Source organism: Oncorhynchus tshawytscha, linkage group LG01 (assembly GCF_018296145.1).
Source record: "Oncorhynchus tshawytscha isolate Ot180627B linkage group LG01, Otsh_v2.0, whole genome shotgun sequence".
NCBI lineage: Eukaryota > Metazoa > Chordata > Actinopteri > Salmoniformes > Salmonidae > Oncorhynchus > Oncorhynchus tshawytscha.
The window spans coordinates 21,495,230-21,519,593 of record NC_056429.1 but is presented as its reverse complement, the minus strand read 5'-3'; the positions used below and the strand labels follow the sequence as shown (position 1 = coordinate 21,519,593).

Here is a 24,364-nt window from a genome sequence, read left to right as displayed (position 1 = left end):
TTAAAAAAGAAGTGCTGCTCATCGATAACTGGCGTCCAATTTGTCTTCTTAATAATCACTATAAGATATTAGCCTTACTACTTGCAAAAACAATTAAAGAAGTGCTGGATGCAATCATTGATGAAACACAGTCTGGCTTCATGAGGAACAGACATATTTCTAACAATGTCAGACTAGTATTAGACATACTTGACTACTCAGACCTAATAACTGAGGATAGCTTCATATTATTTTTAGATTTTTATAAAGCATTTGACACAGTAGAGCATCAGTTTCTCTTCCACTCCCTTGAGAAACTTGGCTTTGAGTATTTTTTCTGTAAGGCTATTAAGACTCTCTATGCAAATGGTAACAGCTCTATCAAATTGAAATATGGCACCTCACCTAGATTTGAGTTAAAGAGAGGAATAGGCAAGGTTGTCCTATCTCCCCGTACCTGTTTTTATTAATCACCCAACTTCTTGCAATTTCTTTAAATAATAGTCCTGGAGAAGGTATTTCCATAGCTGGTAAAGAAATTATTATAAGCCATTCCCTTTATTGTTATTATAAGCCATTGTTTTAGATGCCATTCCCTCAGGTGTTGCTCTGTTATTCAGGAACGTGTCAAGACCTGACCCTCAGAGCCTACCTTCTAATGACCCTGTTGACTCATCAGTAGGAAAGATTTGTTTCTCTTTTGGTCCATTCAACAACAGAGCGATACGAACCTTGTTTCAGCAGGATGTTGTATCTATACCTTATGTCATGCCTTATTGGAATGGATTTATTGATAATATCTGTTGGAAAAAAGTTTGGATGTTGCCACACACATACCTACTTGTTAACAAAATTAAGGACGTTTCCTTTAAAATGATTCATAAATATTATCCTGCCAACCACTATATGAAGAAGTTTAAGGAAAACATCAACTCAAATTGCTCCTTTTGTAATGACCACCCAGAAACAGTGTTGCATCTTTTTTGGCATTGTATTCATGTAAGAAAACTGTGGCAAGACATCATTAGATTTATAATTGAACACATTTATGAAGATTTTACACTATTGTGGAGAGATGTACTGCTTGGATTCTTTACATACGATAGAAATAAGCTGAAACATTTTTATGTAATTTATTTCATTATTCGGTTGGCCAAATTTCATACACACAAATGTAAATTTACAAACAGAAAAACACATTTTCCCACCCTACAAAAAGAAATTGAACTGTATTTTAAGACAGTTAAATACTCTACTAACAAAAAAGCTGTTAGAATTGTAAGTGTATGTACAGTGGGGCAAAAAGTATTTAGTCAGCCACCAATTGTGCAAGTGCTCCCACTTAAAAAGATGAGAGAGGCCTGTAATTTTCATCATAGGTACACTTCAACTATGACAGACAAAATGAGAAAAGAAATTCCAGAAAATCACATTGTAGGATTTTTAATGAATTTATTTGCAAATTATGGTGGAAAATAAGTATTTGGTCAATAACAAAAGTTTATCTCAATACTTTGTTATATACCCTTTGTTGGCAATGACAGAGGTCAAACATTTTCTGTAAGTCTTCACAAGGTTTTCACACACTGTTGCTGGTATTTTGGCCCATTCCTCCATGCAGATCTCCTCTAGAGCAGTGATGTTTTGTGGCTGTTGCTGGGCAACATGGACTTTCAACTCCCTTGGAATGCTTCTTACGAAGCCACTCCTTCGTTGCCCGGGTGGTGTGTTTGGGATAATTGTCATGCTGAAAGACCCAGCCACGTTTCATCTTCAATGCCCTTGCTGATGGAAGGAGGTTGTCACTCAAAATCTCACGATACATGGCCCCATTCATTCTTTCCTTTACACGGATCAGTCATCCTGGTCCCTTTGCAGAAAAACAGCCCCAAAGCATGATGTTTCCACCCCCATGCTTCACAGAAGGTATGGTGTTCTTTGGATGCAACTCAGCATTCTTTGTCCTCCAAACACGACGAGTTGAGTTTTTACCAAAAAGTTCTATTTTGGTTTCATCTGACCATATGACATTCTCCCAATCTTCTTCTGGATCATCCAAATGCTCTCTAGCAAACTTCAGACGGGCCTGGACATGTACTGGCTTAAGCAGGGGAACACGTCTGGCACTGCAGGATTTGAGTCCCTGGCGGCGTAGTGTGTTACTGATGGTAGGCTTTGTTACTTTGGTCCCAGCTCTCTGCAGGTCATTCACTAGGTCCCCCCGTGTGGTTCTGGGATTTTTGCTCACCGTTCTTGTGATCATTTTGACCCCACGGGGTGAGATCTTGCGTGGAGCCCCAGATCGAGGGAGATTATCAGTATGTCTTCCATTTCCTAATAATTGCTCCCACAGTTGATTTCTTCAAACCGAGCTGCTTACCTATTGCAGATTCAGTCTTCCCAGCCTGGTGCAGGTCTACAATTTTGTTTCTGGTGTCCTTTGACAGCTCTTTGGTCTTGGCCATAGTGGAGTTTGGAGTGTGACTGTTTGAGGTTGTGGACAGGTGTCTTTTATACTGATAAAACGTTCAAACAGGTGCCATTAATACAGGTAACGAGTGGAGGACAGAGGAGCTTATCAGGTCTGTGAGAGCCAGAAATTTAGCTTGTTTGTAGGTGACCAAATACTTATTTTCCACCATAATTTGCAAATAAATTCATTAAAAATCCTACAATGTGATTTTCTGGATTTTTTTTTCTCACTTGGTCTGACATAGTTGAAGTGTACCTATGATGAAAATTACAGGTCTCTCTCATCATTTTAAGTGGGAGAACTTGCACAATTGGGGGCTCACTAAATGTTGGAGTTGCGGTTTTGGAGCAGTGGCTTCTTCCTTGCTGAGTGGCCTTTCAAGTTCCAGTCCCCCCCAGATAAAGGAAAACTGTAGGGGTACTCCCTGTCCTATCGTACATTCTCAGAGTTATAGCCGGGTCGGTTCAACCATAGTTTAATTGTTTCTAGGTGTTTTCTTAGGCATACACACACATTCCGCTCTCTCCCAGTCTAACCTAACTTATGTTTAATATTTTTAATTACTCCTTATCCATGTTACATAACCTCTCATCCCTAATGGTTAAGTTTCCGGATATAAGTATTTAATAATTTATCTTAAACCTTATAAATTCTTTTATCAGAAGTCTACAATTTTTTTCTGAGGTCTTGGCTGATTTCTTTTGATTTTCCCATGATGTCAAGCAGAGGCACTGAGTTTGAAGGTAGGCCTTGAAATACATCCACAGGTACGCCTCCAATTGACTCAAATGATGTCAATTAGCCTATCAGAAGCTTCTAAAGCCATGACATCATTTTCTGGAATTTTCGAAGCTGTTTAAAGGCACAGTCAACTTAGTGTATGTAAACTTCTGACCCACTGGAATTGTGATACAGTCAATTATAAGTGAAATAATCTGTCTGTAAACAATTGTTGGAAAAATTACTTGTGTCATGCACAAAGTAGATGTCCTAACCAACTTGCCAAAACTATAGTTTGTTAAAAATACATTTGTGGAGTGGTTGAAAACTAGTTTAATGACTCCAACCTAAGTGTATGTAAACTTCCGACTTCAACTGTACATGCTGTGTTTCCCCCTTTGAATTGTCTTATCAGTGTCTATGTAGCCCGTTATCAGCTACTTCTATCATTACTTCATAAAGAAGAACCTTCACTTGGGGAAAGTACACTTAACAAAAATATCAAAGCAACATGTAAAGTGTTGGTCCCATGTTTCATGAACTGAAATAAAATTTCCCAGAAATGTTTCATACACACAAAAAGCTTATTTCTCTCAAATGTTGTGAACAAATTTGTTTACATCCCTGTTAGTGAGCATTTCTCCTTTGCCAAGACAATTCACCCACCTGACAGGTGTGGCATATCAAGAAGCTGATTAAACAGCATGGTTATTACAGAGGTGCACCTTGTGCGGGGAACAATAAAAGGCCACTAAAATGTGTAGTTTTGTCACACAACACATTGCCACAGATGTCTCAAGTTTTGAGGGAGCGTGCAAATGGCATGCTGAATGCAGGAATGTCCACCAGTGCTGTTGCCAGAGACATTAATGTTAATTTCTCTACCATAAGCTGCTTCCAATATCGTTTAAAAGAATTTGGCAGTATGTCCAACCGGCCTTACAACCTCGGACCATGTGTAATCCCGCCAGCCCAGGACTATCCAGTTTCTTCACCTGCAGGATCGTCTGAGACCTGCCACCCATACAGCTGATGAAACTGTGGGTTTGCACAACCTAAGAATTTCTGCCCAATCTGTCAGAAACCGTCTCAGGGAAGCTCATCTGCGTGCTCGTCGTCTACACCAGGGTCTTGACCTGACCGCAGTTCGGTGTCGTAACCGACTTCAGTGAGCAAATTTTAAACTTCGAAGGCCACTGGCACACTGGGGAAGTGTGCTCTTCCCGGTTGAATCCCAGTTTCAACTGTGCCGGGCAGATTGTGTTGTGTGGGTGAGCGGTTTGCTGATGTCAACGTTGTGAACAGAGTGCCCCATGGTGGCGTTGGGGTTATGGTATGGGCAGACATAAGCTACGGACAACGAACACAATTGCATTTTATCGATGGCCATTTGAATGCACAGAAATACCAGGATGAGGTCCTGAGGGCCATTGTCGTGCCTTTCATCCGCCGCAATCACCTCATGTGATTCACAGCCCCATGTCGCAAGGATCTGTACACAACTCCCTGGAAGTAGAAAATGTCCCAGTTCTTCCATGGCCTGCATACTCACCAGACATGTCACCCATTGAGCATGTTTGGGATGCTCTGGATCGACGTGTACTACTGCGTGTTCCAGTTCCAATATCTAGCAACTTCGCACAGCCATTGAAGAGGAATGGAACAACATTCCACAGTCCACAATCAACAGCCTGATCAACTCTATGCGAAGGAGATGTGTTGCGCTGCATGAGGTGGTCACACCAGACACTGACTGGTTTGCTGATCCAGACCCCAAAGTATCTGTGACCAACAGATGCATATCGTGTTCCCAGTCATGTGGAATCCAGAGATTAGGGCCTAATGAATTTATTTCAATTGACTGATTGCCTTATATGAACTGCAACTCAGTAAAATCTTTGAAACTATTGTGTGTTGCATTTATATTGTTGTTCAGTATAGTTTTAATCATGTTTTGAGGCTATATAGTGTTTGTTTACATTTACTTTGTTTACAAACGTTGGAGTAAAACAAACTTTTATTTTGGATCTGATGGGGTACGACAGCTAAGCTCATGAGGAATTTACAAGATATATTCTTCAAGAATCAAAGGCTATATATAATTAATTTACAATATATATTCTTCAAGAATCAAAGGGTATATATCATTAATTTATAAGATATATTCTTCAAGAATCAAAGGGTACATATCATTAATTTATAAGTCCAAAAATGGATGTACTGTAGCAACTGCAGGTTGCCCGTTTGAGCCGATGTTTCTGGCCTTTTTACTTTTCATAATTCATTCACAAATTCTTTTCACAATTACTTGATATAGATACACCATATTCTGTGAAAATGTTTAATCATGACATATTAAGGAATGTATACAGAGCTGAAGCACTTAAATATAATTCACATTTGACCTATAGTATAAGTACTCCCAAAGAATCATTACACTTTCAAATTGTAATTTTACCATGCACAATTCTTCGTGAAGCGTTTCTATCAAACTATTCCAAACCTCGGATGATGGAGTCTTGAGCTACCTTTCAGAAGAGGAGCATCCTCACAAGAATGACTTTCATTACAAACTCACATTTGTGTCAATAAGGCTTGTTTAGCTGTTTACTGTAGCTGCCTGTTGCTGAAGCTGTCAGCTAGTGCCCAGACTAGTTCATAAGAATCTTTTTGTCTATCTCAAAGAATGCATTGTATGGCGGGGGGACAGAGTGTCTGTTGTCTCTGGTCTACTTGAGAGGCTCAGCAGCATCTGCGGTCACCTCAGGAGGAGTTTTGTTGGATATGGAGTAATAAAAGACTCGCATGCACTCCTCCACCTTCACAAAGCCTGGCCGGTCCTCGTGTCTGAGAAGCGAAAGGTCAGACACTTTAGATGTGATGCATCTACTTTTAAATGGGCAGCGGTGTGGCCTAGTAGCCTACTTCCCATGTGGTGTGAAAATGAATAGGTCTCTAGTTTCTCACTTACTTGTATGTCCAGCAGTCCTTCATCAGTGCATACATTCTATCTGGACATCCAGACGGACATTCCATCCGGCTCCCACTGGCAATGAAACTGATCACCTCCGGACCTTTCATTTTCTGATCATATTTGGTGAAGACGCAGATTAAGTTAATCTAGACAGCACTGTGTTGGAGGTTGTTATTTAAGCAATAAGGCACGAGGGGATGAGGTATATGGCCAAGGGCTGTTCTTATGCATGACATAACACGGAGTGCCTGGATACAGCCCTTAGCAGTGCTATATTGGTCATATACCACAAACCCCGAGGTGCCTTATTGCTATTATAAACTGGTAACAAATGTAATTAGACCAGTATAAAGACATGTTTTGTCATACCCGTCGTATGCGGTCTGATATACCACGGATTTCAGCCAATCAGCATTCAAGGCTCGAACTACCCAGTTTATAATACAGTATAAACATTTAACTATATTGTGGTTATATGTCTTGCAGGTGCTGTACAGATTGTACCTTGTATGGTTTTCCTCCGTAAGAAAACGCTTCCCACATGGTGACACCAAAGCTCCAGACATCACTCTTGCTGGAGAACTTGTGGAAGTTCATGCATTCTGGAGCATACCACTTCAGCGGCCATTTTCCTGCTGTGCGTGCCTATGTACCCATCCACACACGCACGCACACACACATACACATACCACATGAATAATGTTTTAAGAACTGACTATATAAAACAGACCAAGATTATAGCACATGACACGTGCAAGAGACTCCTACCTTGTAATAGTTGTCATCAGCACCCAAAGCCTTGGACAGACCAAAGTCACTGATCTTGGCAAACTGTTGGTTGACCAGCAAGACGTTGCGAGCTGCCAGGTCTCTGTGCACAAAGTTCTTCTCCTCCAGGTACTTCATTCCCATAGACACCTGGTGCATCAGACCCACAATGTTCTCCACTGTGACCTTATCCCTGAGAGGTAGAAGGACAGAAAGGGAACTCAAATAAACCTTTTGAGAAATTACAGTATGTCATGGTATTGTTTGAGTATTAGTAGTGCTATCATTAATGGAATTTCCGTAACTGTCTATGATCAATGTCACTACTAAGAGAATAACATGCCTTATGAAACTGTATATATTGTACTACACGTGTGAAATAATTGACCTTACTTATTGGTGGAGAGGAACTTGTTGAGTGGCCCAACAGAAGCCATCTCCATCACCAACATCAGGCACTCAGCCTGGCAGAGCCCCAGCATGCGGACGATGTAAGGGTTACTCAGCTGGTGCATGATCTCCGCCTCCCTCATCATCTCATCTTTCACCAGCTTCTCATTCTCACTCTTCAGCACCTTGATGGCCACATCAGTGTGGCCCCTGGAACCACACAGGAATTATTGGTGTTATGAATAGGGCCCCATGTTTTTCCTAATTATAACCTATAACTGGGGTCCAGATTTTTTCCTGATCAGCTAATTTTGTCAGTAAAAATCATGAGAAACCTCTGACCTAAAAGGTAGTTATCAATTGTTATAAATGGCTCTAGGCTGACGTTATAGGTTCTAAAATCAGGATCTGATGTTCTGGTTTGATTCATCCAAAAAGCAGGTCAACCCCCCTCTCACTTATTTGTTTTGAAGACTCCTTTCTTGACACAGCCAAAGTTTCCCGAGCCGAGCTCCACCTCGTCAATCATCAGCTGATCCCTGTTGATGAAGAACTTCTTCAGGTCATTGGGGTCATGGTAAGGGTTGAGAAATTCACTGCAGTCCATGGGCAACATCGGACGGTCTGTGGGGGGGGAAGTCTTGATTTCCTTGGAGCCCCCCAGAGGTACTGTAAGAAAGGGACAAACCACAGGGAAATGTCTTAAAGACATTGGTTGGGTTGTGTATCGGAGGACGCATGACTTTCAACCTTCGTCTCTCGATGAAGACAAGATAGTAGCTACTAAAAACAATTGGATACCACGAAATTGGGGAGAAAAAGGGGTAAAAAGAAATAAATAAATATATATATATATATATATATATATATATATAAAAAGACACATTTAGTGATTTGTGTATGTGTGGGTTTTGGTAGAAAGACCATGTGTTGTAATGTTATTGACCTACCTCCAGGTGGCGGTGTGTATCCATTTGTTCTGGGCCGCCTCTGAAAGAAATGTACTGTATTTAATAGTAATATAATAATAATAATAATAATAAGCCATTTAGCAGATGCCTCAATAAATACGTTGGAAAGAGAGTATCTACCATGGAGAATGTTCTTGATACTCACCCCCGAGGGCACAACAGGAGTCTCTGAAAATGGATTTGAGAAATAAGAAAATTAATTCAATGGCATTAGGGACAAAGTTAAGTGAAACAATAAGAAGAATTTGATAATTGTGAACAAAATGTTAGTTAAGTACGTTTGGTGTTGTTGCGGTTCACACACGGTTCCCTCAGAACTGTCACTAGCCCATCAGGTTTCATCTTCAGATACTCAACCAGCTGCAGAAGGGAGGGAGAGTGGCAGGGAAAGATAACTCTCTTTGTCTCTTTGTAAACATTAGGTAGCAGACATAATAAACTTGGACTCATTTATTGGAGAAGAGAGAACAGCCTACCTGCCACACAGTGTCAAATTTGGTTCCCTCTGGCATGGAGTACTTCCCTGATTTGTCATGTAGGATCTGGTAATGGTAGGTCGTTTTTCCGTACATCAAAGAAAGGGCAAAGGTTCCAGACTCTTCCCTGTCTCTGATTCTGATTAATAAAAACTCAAATCAAAATATGTTGTGGGTGTTTTTAGAACCTTTGTGTAGTGTTTGACTAAAATGCATTTCATGACTCACAGGAACTTTCCATCTGGCTGTGCCCCGGAGTAGAGCCGCCTCTCCCCTTCCTGGCGAGGTATCTTGCTGTGGTACCAGGGCATCCTCTCATGGGCGGTGGTGGCGATCAGCTTCTCCAGCTGTGGAGCCTGGCTGATGATAGCCTGCTCCATGGCCTCCCCCTGAACACAGATACAAAGTCAGACAGGAAACTACATCAGAGACAGTGTTTATGTGACTTCAGGCCCTGCTGCCTCTCATCCTGTGATAGTCGCTCTGGTTAACAGCGTCTGTGAAATTACTCAAATGTAATTTAGCCAACCCTCACCTCCAGGTTCCAGGTCTGTCGTACATATTCCCTCAGCATGTTGTCCCTCAGGTTATCAAAGACGCCTGCTCTGATGGGGTTGTCTGGGGAGCGCAGACAGGGCTTCCTCAGGGTGCACACCAGGCCATCTGAATCATTACTGTAAAACTCACAGAGCTCCGCTGGACCACAGTGGGGCTTTCCACCTGCAATACAGTAGGTGCTGTTGAGCTGTTTCTCCACAGAGTAGTGGTGGAACTCCACATTCCACACCAGAGAGACCACGTAGCCGCCCAGGCTCCGCAAACACTGGCGCAGCAGGAACAGCCCGTCAGCCATGCCTGCCAGCTTCAGGTGCTCCTCAGCCTCCGAACGACTGATGCTGCCGTAGAAGAAAGGCAGCTCTGCCGCAGGGTCTGTCGCCATGTCTGAGTCTCCTCAGGCAGTACGAGGGAAGACTCCTCAGTTAAAAGGGTTGGAGATGGCTGGAGGCTCCTGGTTAAAGATCTATATAAGGAGAATGGAAAATATTCATGGATGACCATTATTTAAAAAAACAATATTCAAATTACTACAGGATATGTGTTTTTCTAATTGAGGTTGTTGATGAGGTACAGTCTTCAGCCTTTATCATAACTCACATTGAGCCTCCATCTTATGGACCCAGATGAGTGACTGAGGTATTTGTGTGGTTGGGCTGTTCAGTGTGCAGTATTTGAGATAGGGAGTGTGTGTTTCTCTGCACCGGCACAGGCTGGTGTTAAGCACAGCCACAACAGGAAGTTGACAACCGCCCCCATCCTCCTTCTCCAACCTCTCTTTAGTTTCTCACTCTTCCGTTGAGCAGGTGCTGCTGTTTCCAAAACTTTTCAACACACTAGTGACTAATTTAAATGAAAATTAAGGGAACATATTTTTTAGATAAATGAAAATAAAAAAACAAACAGATGTAAAGCCCCCAACTTGTGCTTTTAACTGGCTATCAGGAAATGTCAAATAAACCAAGTGTAGACTACAGGTTAGCATCACAGCATTTTGTGTCTGTTCTACTGTGAGCTAGCTTTATTTGATAACAAGCGAGAAAAGCCTGTTGGTGGGAAATACACATATGAGTATCATGATAACTTTGAAAACATGGATACCATGACCCCATATCACACACACTTACAAAAAGGAGCTTGGTCGACAAAATAAAGATGGGCATTGAATCAGTTAACATAGTGATACTTTGATGTAGTTTTCTATTTGCGGTCGTCATATAACTTCCCCTTTTTCTTTTCAATTGACACCCCCATTTTGGAAAAATAAAGCGTTTAGCTAAACATGTTTTCCAATCTGTTGGTGTGAGTCATAGGTTAGGGTGGTTTTCCTTGATTTGGTTTGCAGTTAAATGACCTGCCAAAATTAAAGTTAAATTCAGTTAATGACATGATACACAATTACTACTAGCTCCTTATGGGAACTCTTCATGGCCAATATTTGATTTTTGTTTCAGAGATCTGAAGTCTTGTGCTTGGTGAAATGATTCTCTGAGGTGGTGGTATGTCAAAAGGGGAGAATGTAAGGACTATCACCTGAAGCTTGTGTCTATGCTTAAAAGTGTAGTGTGATTCAACCACAGTTTCCTGGGCGTACCTGTGACAGACTGCCCACATCCACGGCGGACACACAGACAGAGCCACAGAGAGCCGCAATGAGCCACAACGCACATAGACTCCACCATGGCCTGAGAACTTCAACCCCTCCCCCCTCACCACACGGTTAAAAAGGACAGTGGTCTTTACATGTTGTGAATGGCTCAAACTGAACTGACTAGTGTTTAGTTTTATTTCCTGTCTTTTTTATCCTGGTATTATATGAGCTGAATTTAACAGCTAAAACCCTGAATGACAGAATAAAGTACTTGAGAGTAACCATAAAAGTCAGTTACCATGAAAATTGAAAGATGTTAAGCATAAAAACCAATCTGTCAGAGAAGAAGACGTATTTTCAACAAGAGAGTTGTTGACTAGTAAATGTCCACATTTTATTTTCTAGTTTCCTGAATTTATGAGTGAACACAAACAAAACCATAAAGCTCTCACCACTACTTAATAATTAGAGCATAAATATGCTGTTTGCTTTTGAACACACCAATTCTCTTCCCTCATCTTGCTTTCCTTCCACCTCAGAACAGACATTAGGACCACATAGAAAACAGCTGTAGGTCTATACTCTCTGTGTTTTGCCTGGAGGTTGGTTGTGGTTAACAGCTGAGCCAGTATAGGGCATACAGTACCAGCCTCGGCAGGCTGAAGGCTGTAGCTTTAAAGAGCGGGGAGATAGCAGAGCAGAAACCCTTCTGTGTTCTGACGCACAGCTTTTCCCATGCAGGTACAAGTGGCTTTGAGCTCTACAGACGGAATGCCCTATCCACTGCGGCACAGAGGATAACACAGAGGGTCTTTGGTTTGGCTATAAAACATGACATTCATCAACTATTAACAGTTGACTCAGGGTTGCTGAATTAGTTCATTGGCTCATGGCTATGAACTGTAACAATAATAATGCATATTTGCCTTGTATTTCATATAATCATAGTAAGCCCAAACAAAGTGTGGGTTATTATTTGTCTTTGAATTGGATTCAATTGATCATACAAAAGACACTTTATATATCAGGAGGGGTATCGGTTTTGTAAGTTACTCTAATAAAAACATTCCTAAACCATTACATTACTTTGGCTACTATGCACTTAGCAACATTTTTAAAATCAGGCGAACATCTAATAAGTTAGGCTTATCAAAACATGTCCAAATATATGCATGTGTTCAATGCAGCAATTCTTTATGTTGTTATCATTCTAGGCCTCTAGAACAGATAAACCACACCATGTTGCTTAATAACGCCTGCAGTGTTTTGTAGAAACAACCACACAAATAGGCCTACAAACATCAAGCGTAGGTCTACATTAAAATGATGGGAGGTTAATGTACAAATGAAGTCAGTGGGCCAGACTGCTACCTTATAAATTGCTTACGTCAATGGAAAATCGAAGAGACTCCAATGCGCATATTTTTCCTATGGGCCTACGTAGAAGATTATCGTCGATTTCAAATCAAGCTTTTTGAATTTCGTTTCCTGCTTTTGTTTTATGAACATGTAACCCGCAAAGTGCTTACTGTTGCCTTGTTGGGTTTCGGACAGTGGCCCCTCATCCAACTATATTTAGCCAGTCGAGCTTAAGACCAAACCTAAGAGTATAATGAAGTATTTGTAAGCCCTAACTCTTTCCCTGGAACGCCAACACATCAGTCTCAGTAATCTGGGTTGTGGCATCTCTATAAAGAGTTGAGCTACACATGGGCCCAGAAGTCCTCAGATCCTCAGGACACTAGTTTAGCCAGTCCTGTTTAAGCCAGGGACCTATCTCGACAGGCAAATCATGTTGTATTTTATAGATATTCCATTGCATTGGTTGAACTGGATTACAGTAGGTCCGTAAATGTCACAGAAGCTTGGTCTGTCATCTAGATGAGAATGATATATAATAATATAGAAAGACAGCACCTTATTTTCATACAAAGCACAGTATTGGTCATCTATTTTGTAATAATTATCTGATTACACGTGCCAACAAGTCTCAAAATAGAATCAATCGTTCAAAAAGAAAGTTACAAGCAATAAACAACACACAAAGAACCCTTGGGTGTGTCCACTTGAAAACCGTACCCCCTTTTGGCTTTCTATTCATATACACAATGAAAAGAACTATTTATAAATATAATCTCTACTTTTGAAGCCACAGCTAGAATGTCTTTGCCACACAGTGGTGAACACATTTTGCATTTGTTACAGCATAAACTCTGCTAATAGAAACATATTAACACTTAAATGTGTTCAAGGCACTGGTTACAAGGGAACACACATTTCCAGAACAGTCTATAGTTTATTTATATATATCATTGATATAAATTCAGTCTAAAATATTGTATTAGTATACTTCAAAGTAGATTAAAGTAATAGCATTTCAACTTACGTTTTTTCCATCTCCGAAAGACAATAGCCTTGTTATATAAAGATTTAAAAAATATAATCCTATTTACTCTATTGCCAATGAGTATATAAAAAACACAGGACTGACTTAAGATGCACTCACCATAAACTATTTAACTGGAACCAAGGGAAGAGAAGTCAGAGCTAGACAGGTTGGCCTCAGAGAGAGAGTAGCTGAGTCTGGTGACAGAGCAGAGGCATCAGTGATCGTGTGAGGGTGCAGGAAAACTATGTCGGTTGATCGATACAGTCTGGAATCTTCACAGAGAAACTAACCTACTTCCTTACCTCAGCTACATGAAGTGACAGCAGTTCTCTATACAGCCATCTGAAACAGCAGCCCCAATCTTCTGTCTCCACCTGTAGCCTGCCACCACGACCCTCCAGCAGTGAGTCTATGACGGAGGTTTTAATGGTTAGATGGAACATTCAAATACAGTGCATTCGGAAAGTATTCAGACCCCTTAACTTTTTCCACATTTTGTTAACATTACAGCCGTAATCTAAAATGTATTAATTTGTTTTTTCACTCACCAATCTACACACAATACCCCATAATGATGAAGCAAAAATAGGTTTAGACATTTTTGCTAATTTATATTTTTTTAAAAAGTGAAATATCACATTTACATAAGTATTCAGACCCTTTACTCAGTACTTTGTTGAAGCACCTTTGGCAGCGATTACAGCCTTGAGTCTTCTTGGGTACGACGCTGCAAGCTTGACACATTTGTATTTGGGGAGTTTCTCCCATTCTTCTCTGCAGATCCTCTCCAGCTCTGTCAGGTTGGATGGGGAGTGTCACTGCACAGCTATTTTAAGGTCTCTCCAGAGATTTTCGATCAGGTTCAAGTCCGGGCTCTCGCTGGGACACTCAAGGACATTCAGAGACTTGTCTCGAAGCCACTCCTGCATTGTCTTGGCTGTGTGCTTGGTGTCGTTGTCCTGTTGGTAGGTGAACCTTCACCCCAGTCTAAGATCCTGAGCAGGTTTTCATCAAGGATCTCTCTGTACTTTGCACCGTTCATCTTTCCCTCGATCCTAACTAGTCTCCCAGTCCCTGCTGCTGAAAAACATCCCCACAACATGATGCTGCCACCACCATTCTTCACCGTAGGGCTGGTGCCAGGTTTCCTCCAGACGTGATGCTTGGCATTCAGGTCAAAGAGTTCAATCTTGGTTTCATCAGACCACAGAATCTTGTTTCTCATGGTCTGAGAGTCCTTTAGGTGTCCAAACGTCTTTCATTTAAGAATGATGGAGGCCACTGTGTTCTTGGGGATCTTCAATGCAGCCGAAATGTTTTGCTACCCTTCCCCAGATCTGTGCCCCGAGACAATCCTTTCTTGGAGCTCTTGGAGCTCTACTGCTGGTGAGTCTCTGATCCACCTCTACGCAGACGACACCATTCTGTATACCTCTGGCCCTTCCTTGGACACTGTGTTAACAAACCTCCAGACGAGCTTCAATGCCATACAACACTCCTTCCGTGGCCTCCAACTGCTTTTAAATGCAAGTAAAACTAAATGCATGCTCTTCAACCGATCGCTGCCCCACCTGCCTGCCCGTATAGCATCACTACACTGGACGGTTCTGACCTAGAATATGTGGGCAACCACAAATACCTAGGTGTCTGGTTAGACTGTAAACTCTCCTTCCAGACTCACATTAAGCATCTCCAATCCAAAAAATGTTCCAGAATCGGCTTCCTATTCCACAACAAAGCACCCTTCACTCATGCTGCCAAACATACCCTCGTAAAACTGACAGTCCTACCGATCATTGACTTCGGCGATGTCATTTACAAAATAGCCTTCAACACTCTACTCAGCAAATTCGATGTAGTCTATCACAGTGCCATCCATTTTGTCACCAAAGCCACCACTGCGACCTGTATGCTCTCGTTGGCTGGCCCTCGCTTCATATTCGTCGCCAAACCCACTGGCTCCAGGCCATCTATAAGTCTTTGCTAGGTAAAGCCCCACCTAATCTCAGCTCACTGTTCAACATAGCAGCACCCACCCGTAGCAGGTATATATCACTGGTCATCCCCAAAGCCAACTCCCCTTTGGCTGCCTTTCCTTCCAGTTCTCTGCTGCCAATGACTGGAACGAATTGCAAAAATCACTGAAGCTGGAGTTTTATATCTCTCTCACTAACTTTAAGCATCAGCTGTCAGAGCAGCTTATCTGTACACATCCCATCTGTAAATAGCCCACCCTACTACCTCATCCCCATATTATTATTTATTGTTTTGCTCGATGGCACCCCAGTAAGTCTACTTGCAAAATTAATCTTCTGCACTATCCATCACTCCATTGTTTAATTGCTAAATTGTAATTATTTCTCCACTATGGCCTATTCCTTGCCTTACTTCCTAATCTTACTACATTTGCACACACTGTATTTAGATTTTTCTATTGTGTTATTGACTATACGTTTGTTTATCCCATGTGTAACTTTGTGTTGTTTGTGTCGCACTGCTTTGCTTTATCTTGGACAGGTAGCAGTTGTAAAGGAGAACTTGTTCTCAACTGGCCTACCTAGGTGAAATAAATAAATACAATTTTAAAAATTCCTTCGACCTCATGACTTGGTTTTTGCTCTGACATGCATTGTCAACTGTGGGACCTTATATAGACAGGTGTGTGCCTTTCCACATCATGTCCAGTCAATTGAATTTACCACATGTTTCAAGTTGTTTCAAGTTGTAGAAACATCTCAAGGATGATCAATGGAAACAGGATGCACCTGAACTCAATTTCGAGTCTCATAGCAAAAGGTATTTCTGTTTATTATTTTTAATAATTTGCAAAAATGGCTAAAAACCTTGTTTTCGCTTTGTCAGTAGGTGGTATTGTGTGTAGATTGATGAGGGAAAATGTGGATAATGTAAAGGGGACTGAATGCTTTCCGAATGCACTGTATCTTGTTAGTCACATTTCAAAACAGGGCCAATGCATTGTCTACCATACCTTACAAAAAAACAGTTTGAAGAAGGCCATGCTCCAAATCAACTACAGAGGGCGGTCTGGATTAAAGGAGACGTTCACTATATTTGAACCAAATCTCTATTTCCGATGTTAATGGCATTATTATAGAAGTGCCTAGATATTTGTGATCTTAATTGTTTTTGAGAAACTTACCCTACCAGTGATATACTTCTTCATGCTTGTTAAGAAGTTATAGGGGCACAGAAAAATATGAACAAAGGCTTTAAAAACACCCAAATACTTCCTTTTAGAAACTACAACGCAACCAGTATTAGTGATGCAGGTCTTTAGATGTTGTACACATGAAATTGTGTCACTCTGACTTTATCCGTAATGCTATGATCCATTCTGTGCAAATCAAACGGTTCCCCTACCAGCTCTGCAGCAAAATGGAATATAACATTGCAGATAAATTTACATTGTGGATACATTTACAATTCAGATATTTTTATATTTTTTATTACATTGCAGATCAAATATACATTGCAGATAAATGTACATTGAAAATAGAGATTTGGTTCAAATAAAGTGAACTTCTCCTTCAACTATTCAGGTAACTACACTGTCATCATAAAATAACCCACTGGTACTACTAGGTCATATAGAACCTACTACAGCAACGTCTCCACACCAGACCTGACAGTGCAATCCAATTCTGGGTTTACGTGTATGCCGGCATTAGTCATGTAAATGCTATAGGCCTATGTTGGGTAAAGTCGTAATTGATGAGTACTCCGATTAAAACATCTCCTTTTATCTAGCTAATCGGAGTTTCTGCAGTGTTTAATCTGCGAATGTTCTATAGCAAACTGCACCAGTGAAAACGGAAGAAGTGAGTTCGAAAAATCTGAAAGTATGAAATCAAACACACTATAGAAATGTTTTTCACAAAATGAATGTGGCTTCTCAAAAATAACATTGTCGTTGATAAAACGTTTATTTTGATTAGAATCCCCATAAGAACCAGATGTAGCAGCCTCTCTCCCGTCTCTTAAACCAGGTTATTATGGAAGTCGCTTTTCTTGCAAGCATGATGTATAGTTGAACTTTTTCATCGAAATATCATATTGTAAACGTCAAATGGAACCAAATGTATGTCTTTATATGTTGTTGCATAAATTTGGTTGTAGTTGTGTTATAAACATCACATTGGGCCCCTCTCTGTTTTCTGTAGCCAAAAATCTTTGGTGTAGCTCCTCCGTGCGTACGGACGCTACCATTAACATTTTCACTTCCTGGTCTAGTACGCAGCTGTGAGAGCGAGCGAACGAGCAGGCATCCACGGCGTTGCTGTGGCAGTGGGACCCTGGGAGCAGGAGAGGTCCACTCATCTACGATCCTCGGCTCAATACAGACATAACTTTTCAAGGCAACTGACACGTCTTAAAGGAGAACAGGAGAAAGACATCGTAAACCCCGAGAGGCAACCATAGTGAACCTGGACAGGGACAAGAAAAAGGTACTGGACTCTCATTTTTTAACTTATTTTAAACGTATCTTTCGTAAACCTAGTGTGCACTTCTCTGTAGGCTGTATTATGAGAGCATAGTCCATTCCGCAAAAATGCTTGACGGATTCTTTAGAAGTGTTCCATATCGATTTTACAGATATTTAAAGTCATTTTTCACAACTCGAAAATGACCATGGAATTATCAGGTCGAGTCAGACCATGATATTTTGTGATGGGGTTGATTTCTCAGTAAAGTAGAATATTTTGAATTGTATATTAACACCATTTGTTGGTGGTATTTCTTTGTTTAATTGCGTTGAGGTTAATGAAGAAACTGTCATGGATCCAAAACACTTTCCCCATATAGTTGAGTGAAATGGATACTGTTATTTGAAAAGCTGAACCCATAGGTTGCGGGCGATGAGAGACTGTGCTTGTCTGATGCCTGGGAGCAGCAGCATGTAGTGTCAAATGGCACATGCCCCTGGTCTTATGAGGTTTTCTGACAGGCGAGGGAGCAAGCAATGCTCCTGCAAGAGTTGGAGAAAGAATAGGCAGAAGTGGATTCTTCAAGACATCAGTGAACTACTGCACTGTTTAAAAGTGTTTGATGAATATTTGTGTGTTTGGGTGACATCTGTCTGTCACTCTCTGTCTCTCTCTCATGCACACGCACACACACACCTCAAACAAATATTTTACAACAAAAAATCACAAATCAAGTACCTTGAAGGAGTTGCATAGTGATTCATTGAACATTGAACACAGAGTTGTATATCTGGTACAAGCAGTCCATACAGATACCCCCCTCCCCCTCCACATAGTGCTCCTCTTCCTCAGCCAATGATCAGATTTATGAGACTGACCCAGAAGTGAACTAGTGCTGACATTAGGCTTGTGGCGTCTTTTCTAACAAAATCCAATGTTGGTGTTGCTTGGTTAAATAAAAAAAATGTATGGAAAGGATTTGTGTCACAAAACGTATTGATGTTTTGGTCATATTGTAAATGCCTTTCACATCCAGTAGCTTCACCATGGTAGGGCTGCCCAGTGTTTGATCTGCATGTGAGGTTCCTAGGTCTCTCTCAACTGACTTAAGAGAATGGACAAATCTGTAGTCTTTCTTTGTCTGTGAGTATGTAGCATGAGAAATATGAAACTCAAGAACTCAAAGCTTAAACTGCCTCTCTTCTGTATGGTCTACAGTTGCTGACTGAGTCAGCCCACCTGAAGCCAGCTCTCAGAAAATATTGTCTTAGACTACGGCTCATTTTCAGAGTGCGCATCCTTGGCTGTCTGACAAGCCTAATTGTTTATGTTCACACTTTTCATCTCCAGATTGTTTTTTTTTTTTTGGGGGATTGAAGGAGGAATGCCACTAGTGTTTAGACTGAGATCCCTTCCTTTATTCTCCCTATTATTTGTATCACCTCATCTGTTGTTTGTTGTGGAAGGCTTAACATGGAGGAGTCATGTGAATTGAGCTTGTTTTTCAAAGCCACTTCTGAGGGAATGACTGCTGTCAGGGTGATACAAGTATCTAGGCTATGTGTTGCATGAGCTCCCAGCTTTCACTTAGTGTTGATGTGTTTACAGTATAGTGAAGAGGCGAGGCCACACTCTCCCCTACTTGAATATAACTCAGAAATGACATAATATGAGGGAGTGAAGAGTCAGTCTGATATCAGAAAGGAGAGAGAGGGTGAGTGGACAATCATAGTGGTGTCTTCAAAGGAGCACAGTGAGGGTGGTGTTAGGAGCAGGGGACAATAAGCATCTGCGTTTCTTAGAGAGACTGAGAGCCTTTACTTTGAGCGAGTCATATGGGTTTGTTTAGTATTTTAAATTCTGTCTGGACGCTTCCTGGCAACATCACTATAGATAGTCTGCAAAAACATACTTTTCACTGCCTTTTCCAATGCAGTAGATATGTTGAAAAGCTTAACACATCAACATTATCTTTCTGAAAGGAAAACTGTTGCAAAACAGACCCCCAAAGACAAATTACAAAATCACTTTCAAGAGATTGTGAAAATCCCCATTCAACCAAGTTTTTGTTATGTTTCCTAACTGAGCAAGGATTTAGTTAGTGTAGGGAGAACTTGAAGACAGTCAGTAAAGCCTTTAAGTAGCCTTGTTTAAAAACACAAAGGCAATCATAGGGGGTCTTGATTAAGTAAACAAGATGAGAAATAGTTTTAATGGACACATTTGCTATATTGCTGCAAGTGTAATAACCCCACAATAAAATTAGACTCCAACAAAAAGTAATGAAAATAAAAGAGAGTTTGGCCAAGCAGGAAATTACTGAAAAAAGCCTGGAGGGAGGGGTCGGAAGGGGCGAAGAGAGGGAGTGAGGGAGGGCTGTGGAGATGGAGAGAGGAGAGGGGTTTACAGTTGCTCCACATTTAAGTTGGAACACAAAGCCCCCTTAGTGTTTTAGGACTGTATTATACCATGAACTGCTGCACTGCTGCACTGGGACCCAGGGAACCAGAGGCACATTAAGCCTACATCTACCCCACTTACCTCTCTGTGTCGGGAGGGGACTGCCCCCCCCTCTCCCTCTCTCTCTCTCTCTCACACACACACATACTTTTTTTTTACTATTCTTGTGGGGACCAAACAATTAATTTTCATTCAAAATCATATTTTCCCTAACCCTAAACCTAACCCTTAACCTAACCCCTAACTCCTAACCCTAACACCTAACCCTAAAATAGCTTTTTTCCTTGTGGGGACCGGCGAAATGTCCCTACTTTCCTTGTTTTGCTATCCTTGTGAGGGCTTCTGGTCCCAACCAGGATAGTAAAACCAAACACACATACACATACACACAAATACAAATATCCACCTACACATACACCAACACGTATTCATAACCAGAGTGTTAGTATTCAAGAATGTCTCTCCCAGCTGGACTGAACAGCACACTCTCTCCCATCTCTCTTTCAGCCCCTTGAGCTTTGAACTCCCTGTTAGTAATTTTTTTGTCAGGAGGCAAGCAACTTGTTCCCTCACGCTCGTCGCCAAATAATTTCCCATCTGCTTCCGATTACCTTTGCCTACAGTTGGTTTGCCGCCAGCCATCCCATCTGAGCCAGTGTCTCTGCTCTGTTCTTTACTCAGACACACTGAGAGAGCGATAGAGGGAGAATGGAGGTAGGTGGGTAGTGTGGCAGGGAACGGTATCAAAGATTGGGTTTGGGCCTCTCAATGACATTGCCAAAAAGGCTTAGGAACAAAAGTCACAATGTTACTGTAAATAGGCTTTTAACTCCTCTGTACACTTCAAAGTGCGATGGTGAAAAGGACATCTTCAGTGTTTTAATATAATAATAACCAATGTTGCTTTTTCAAAGGCCATTTTTGATTTCCCAACAAATGCCTGATCTGTGGCTAATGGCCTATTCTCGCTGTGTGTCTGCCTCTATCCTGTAATGGGGCCAGGCCACATTAGGCCCAAAGTGAGTGTGGGTCATTTTCCTCCACAGCCACTGACATAGCACCCACTTCCAACCCTACTCAGCCTAAGCACAGCGTTTTAAAAGATCAATGTCTTCCATTCTGCTTTAACTCATTTCAGACCACTAAAATAGACACAGTGGCCCCCAGGTCGAGACTTGCAAACCCTAGTGTCAGATTGTCAGCCACAGTTTTCCTGTGACAGGAGGAATGATTGATTAGCTGAAGACGCAGTGGGAGATGGCTGTTTATGAGGCACTGACTACAGACTAGATATATTTGTGTTGTCAGAGGGGAACCATTTGGGTCAGGTGGATCTCATGCCCTCTCTCTCTCCCTCCCCACTCTCCCCTCACACTAACCTGTTTCTCTTCCACAGAGAGGCCACAGTACATTATAGAGTCTTCTGTTGCTGCTGCTGTACTCAGAGACAGTCTCTCTATCAGAATCTTCTCCTGACCGTGGTTCTACCAGAGAGACAGAAGCAGAGAGGCTGTGTGTCCAGAGCTCTCCAGTACAGTCTCTGGACCTCTATCCTGCTGCCATGGCCCTTGAGTGCACTGCGTCCCATTGGTGAGCGAGGGGCATCAGAGGGCAGAAGACATGTTGGGACAGAGGCCTGGGGACCGCACTGAAGCTTGCTGTAGTAACCATGGAAATGCTATGGAGGACCTTGGCCTGCATTGTTGTCATCATCGTCATGGTTGCCACCGAGGTCGCAGAAAGTCAGACTGCTGAAAAGTTCACCCAGTCACAAGGTGAGCAGAGATCGGGTTGACTCCATTCTTCTCTTCTTTTTGACATAAATGGACATGTTTAAATGTATAAATGTTGATCCTGAATATACAGTATGATTGCAGTATGTTATTATTACTATCATATTGTATTATTCTCTATCCTGAACTGTGAAAGTGCTTCAACATTTCTAGTCCTGGTGCCTCACTCAAACAGGTAAAGGACCAATTCAATGAGCTGTTCCATACAGTGGGGAGGGTGTCTTCTAACCTCACCCACACACCAGGGCAGTGGCCCTGCTAAACTTGAACCCTGCTCTCACAAATCAACTCCAGAGACAGAGAGCCATGCGCCAACCCCCTAACACTAACCCCACCACTCCTCAGCCAGACCAATCCCATTTAGGCTCGGACATAAATACCCAGAGTGTCCATGGCTTGTCATGCAGAACAAGGCACTGATTGTGTATTTCCTATGCTTAACCTCTGCACCCTGTACGTCATGTTTCCAATTGTCTGCCACACTGCTTCCTTAAAAACCACCACAGGCCATGTCACAAACGTTGTTGTAGGAATCGGACCAAGGTGCAGCGTGGGTTGGGTTCATCATCTTTATTTAATGTGAACCAGCAAAAAACAATAAAGAAGAAAGAAACGAACGTGAAGCTATGTAGTACTAACCAGCAACTATACACAAAATAAGATCCCACAACAAACAGGTGGGAAAAGGCTGCCTAAATATGATCCCCAATCAGAGACAACGATAGACAGCTGCCTCTGATTGGGAACCATACCAGGCCGACATAGAAATAACAAAACTAGAATGCCCACCCGAGCCACACCCTGACCTAACCCAAAATAGAGAATAAAGGATCTCTAAGGTCAGGGCGTGACAGGCCCATTCATTTAGGTTCTCTGTTTAAACTGAGCTCTCGAAGGACACTTTTTTTGGTATCATTTTGTTGTTGTTGTATTTTACCCCCTTTTTGTGATATACAATTGTGATCCAATTACGATCTTGTTTCATCACCGCAACTCCCCAAAGGGCTCAGGAGAGGCGAAGGTCGAATCATGTGTCCTCCGAAACATGACCCACCAAACCACGCTTCTTAACACCTGCCAGCTTAACCCGGAAGCCAGCTGCACCAATGTGTCAGAGGAAACACCGTTCAACTGACGAGCACTGTCAGCCTGCAGGCGCCTGGCCTGCCACAAGGAGTCGCTAGAGTGCGATGAGCCAAGTAAAGCCCTGCCCGGCCAAACCCTCCCCTAATCCGGACGACACTAGGCCAATTGTGTTCCGCCCTATGGGACACCCGATCACAGACGGTTGTGACACAGCCCGGGATCGAACCCGGATCTGTAGTGACGCCTTAGACCGCTGCACTACTCGGGAGGCCAGAAGGACACTATTCTAACACAAAAATGAAACCAGCTTCATTGATGATTGACGGTAATATTTTTTTATTAGTTAGCATTCATCACAAGTATTCACTGGAAAATGCAACAAGTAGGTCATAGCTTAATTTGTTAATGGTTTGAAATTCAATTGCAGTACGTCTGCCCTTATACATTACAGATTCCTCCACGCTAGTCATGTCTCCCAAAATGGATATTGACTCCTGGCCAAGTGTAAGTTGTTATCTCACAGAATGGTAACCCCTTTAAGTCATTCTAGATTAAAACCTTCAACAAAAACAGAATTAGAAAATGGGAAATTTGCTGAGGGCATGAAATCTGCCAATATTTGCTGCTGCAATTCTAGACAAGCTGCAGAGTATATTTGGCTAGTGTCTTTGTGTTTATTTAAAAGAAAGAGAGGACAAATATGCAGACATGGCGTAGTTGGAGAATTGTTTTATTTTACAAATAATATTCTCTCCTTTTTCCCTTGAAATAAGTGAATAATGAGGTAAGCCATTGTGGTAGTGGCATTAAGTCATTTAGTTCAGGGTTATTAAACCATTTCATGAAATGTATACAGTACCAGTTAAAAGTTTGGACACACCTACTCATTCAAGGTTTTTCTTTATTTTTACTATTTTCTACATTGTAGAATAATAGTGAAGACATCAAAACTATTAAATAAAACATATGGAATCATGTAGTAACCCAAAAAGTGTTAAACACAAAATATATTTTAGATTTTAGGTTCTTCTTGATGACAGCTTTGCACACTCTTGGCATTCTCTCAACCAGCTTCACCTGGAATGCTTTTCCAACAGTCTTGAATGAGTTCCCACATATGTTTAGCACTTGTTGGCTGCTTTTCCTTCACTCTGCGGTCCAACCCAAACCATCTCAGTTGGGTTGAGGTCGGGTGATTGTGGAGGCCAGGTCATCTGATGCAGCACTCCATCACTCTCCTTCTTGGTCAAATAGCCCTTATACAGCCTGGAGGTGTGGTTGGTCATTGTCCTGT

The 24,364-nt window shown here is 41.6% G+C and overlaps 2 protein-coding genes across 5 annotated transcripts in view; one reads left to right on the top strand and one right to left on the bottom strand.

Moving 5' to 3' along the window:
* Positions 1–5,499: 5,499 nt before the first annotated feature.
* LOC112242249 (tyrosine-protein kinase ZAP-70) lies at positions 5,500–13,694 on the bottom strand. Of its 4 annotated transcripts, XM_024410229.1 has the most exons (14): positions 13,589–13,694; positions 13,404–13,480; positions 9,287–9,772; positions 8,980–9,140; positions 8,752–8,890; positions 8,554–8,635; positions 8,421–8,443; positions 8,255–8,294; positions 7,763–7,973; positions 7,308–7,514; positions 6,915–7,107; positions 6,651–6,791; positions 6,144–6,256; positions 5,500–6,019 (listed from the first exon to the last, which is right to left on the bottom strand). In XM_024410229.1, the coding sequence occupies exons 3-14, from the start codon at positions 9,689–9,691 to the stop codon at positions 5,902–5,904; spliced, it is 1,833 nt and encodes a 610-aa protein (XP_024265997.1). In that variant the 5' UTR covers positions 9,692–9,772; positions 13,404–13,480; positions 13,589–13,694; the 3' UTR covers positions 5,500–5,901. The 4 variants fall into 4 exon arrangements, with proteins under 4 accessions (XP_024265997.1, XP_024266115.1, XP_024266059.1 ...); XM_024410347.1 differs by lacking the exon at positions 13,404–13,480; XM_024410291.1 differs by lacking the exon at positions 13,589–13,694 and having other exon boundaries at positions 13,404–13,580.
* Positions 13,695–17,560: 3,866 nt separating this feature from the next.
* Positions 17,561–24,364, top strand: part of LOC112261865 (A disintegrin and metalloproteinase with thrombospondin motifs 10-like) — a 54,829-nt gene continuing 48,025 nt past the window's right edge. Inside the window, exons 1-2 of the mRNA XM_042309863.1 lie at positions 17,561–17,752; positions 21,588–21,966. Coding sequence (XP_042165797.1) covers positions 21,861–21,966 — 106 coding nt within the window. The 5' untranslated portion in view covers positions 17,561–17,752; positions 21,588–21,860. The remainder of the gene's footprint in view (positions 17,753–21,587; positions 21,967–24,364) is intronic.

What these genes read in the sequence shown, in the direction of transcription:
- LOC112242249 (XM_024410229.1), bottom strand. Translation starts at nt 9,691, where the DNA reads ATGGCGACAGACCCTGCGGCAGAGCTGCCTTTCTTCTACGGCAGCATC. An exon ending in GAACCGCAACAACACCAAAC is followed by an intron (nt 8,444 to 8,553) that starts GTACTTAACTAA and finishes ATCCATTTTCAG; the next exon opens with AGACTCCTGTTGTGCCCTCG. An exon ending in AAGGACTGCTGGACATACAA is followed by an intron (nt 6,020 to 6,143) that starts GTAAGTGAGAAA and finishes TTCGCTTCTCAG; the next exon opens with ACACGAGGACCGGCCAGGCT.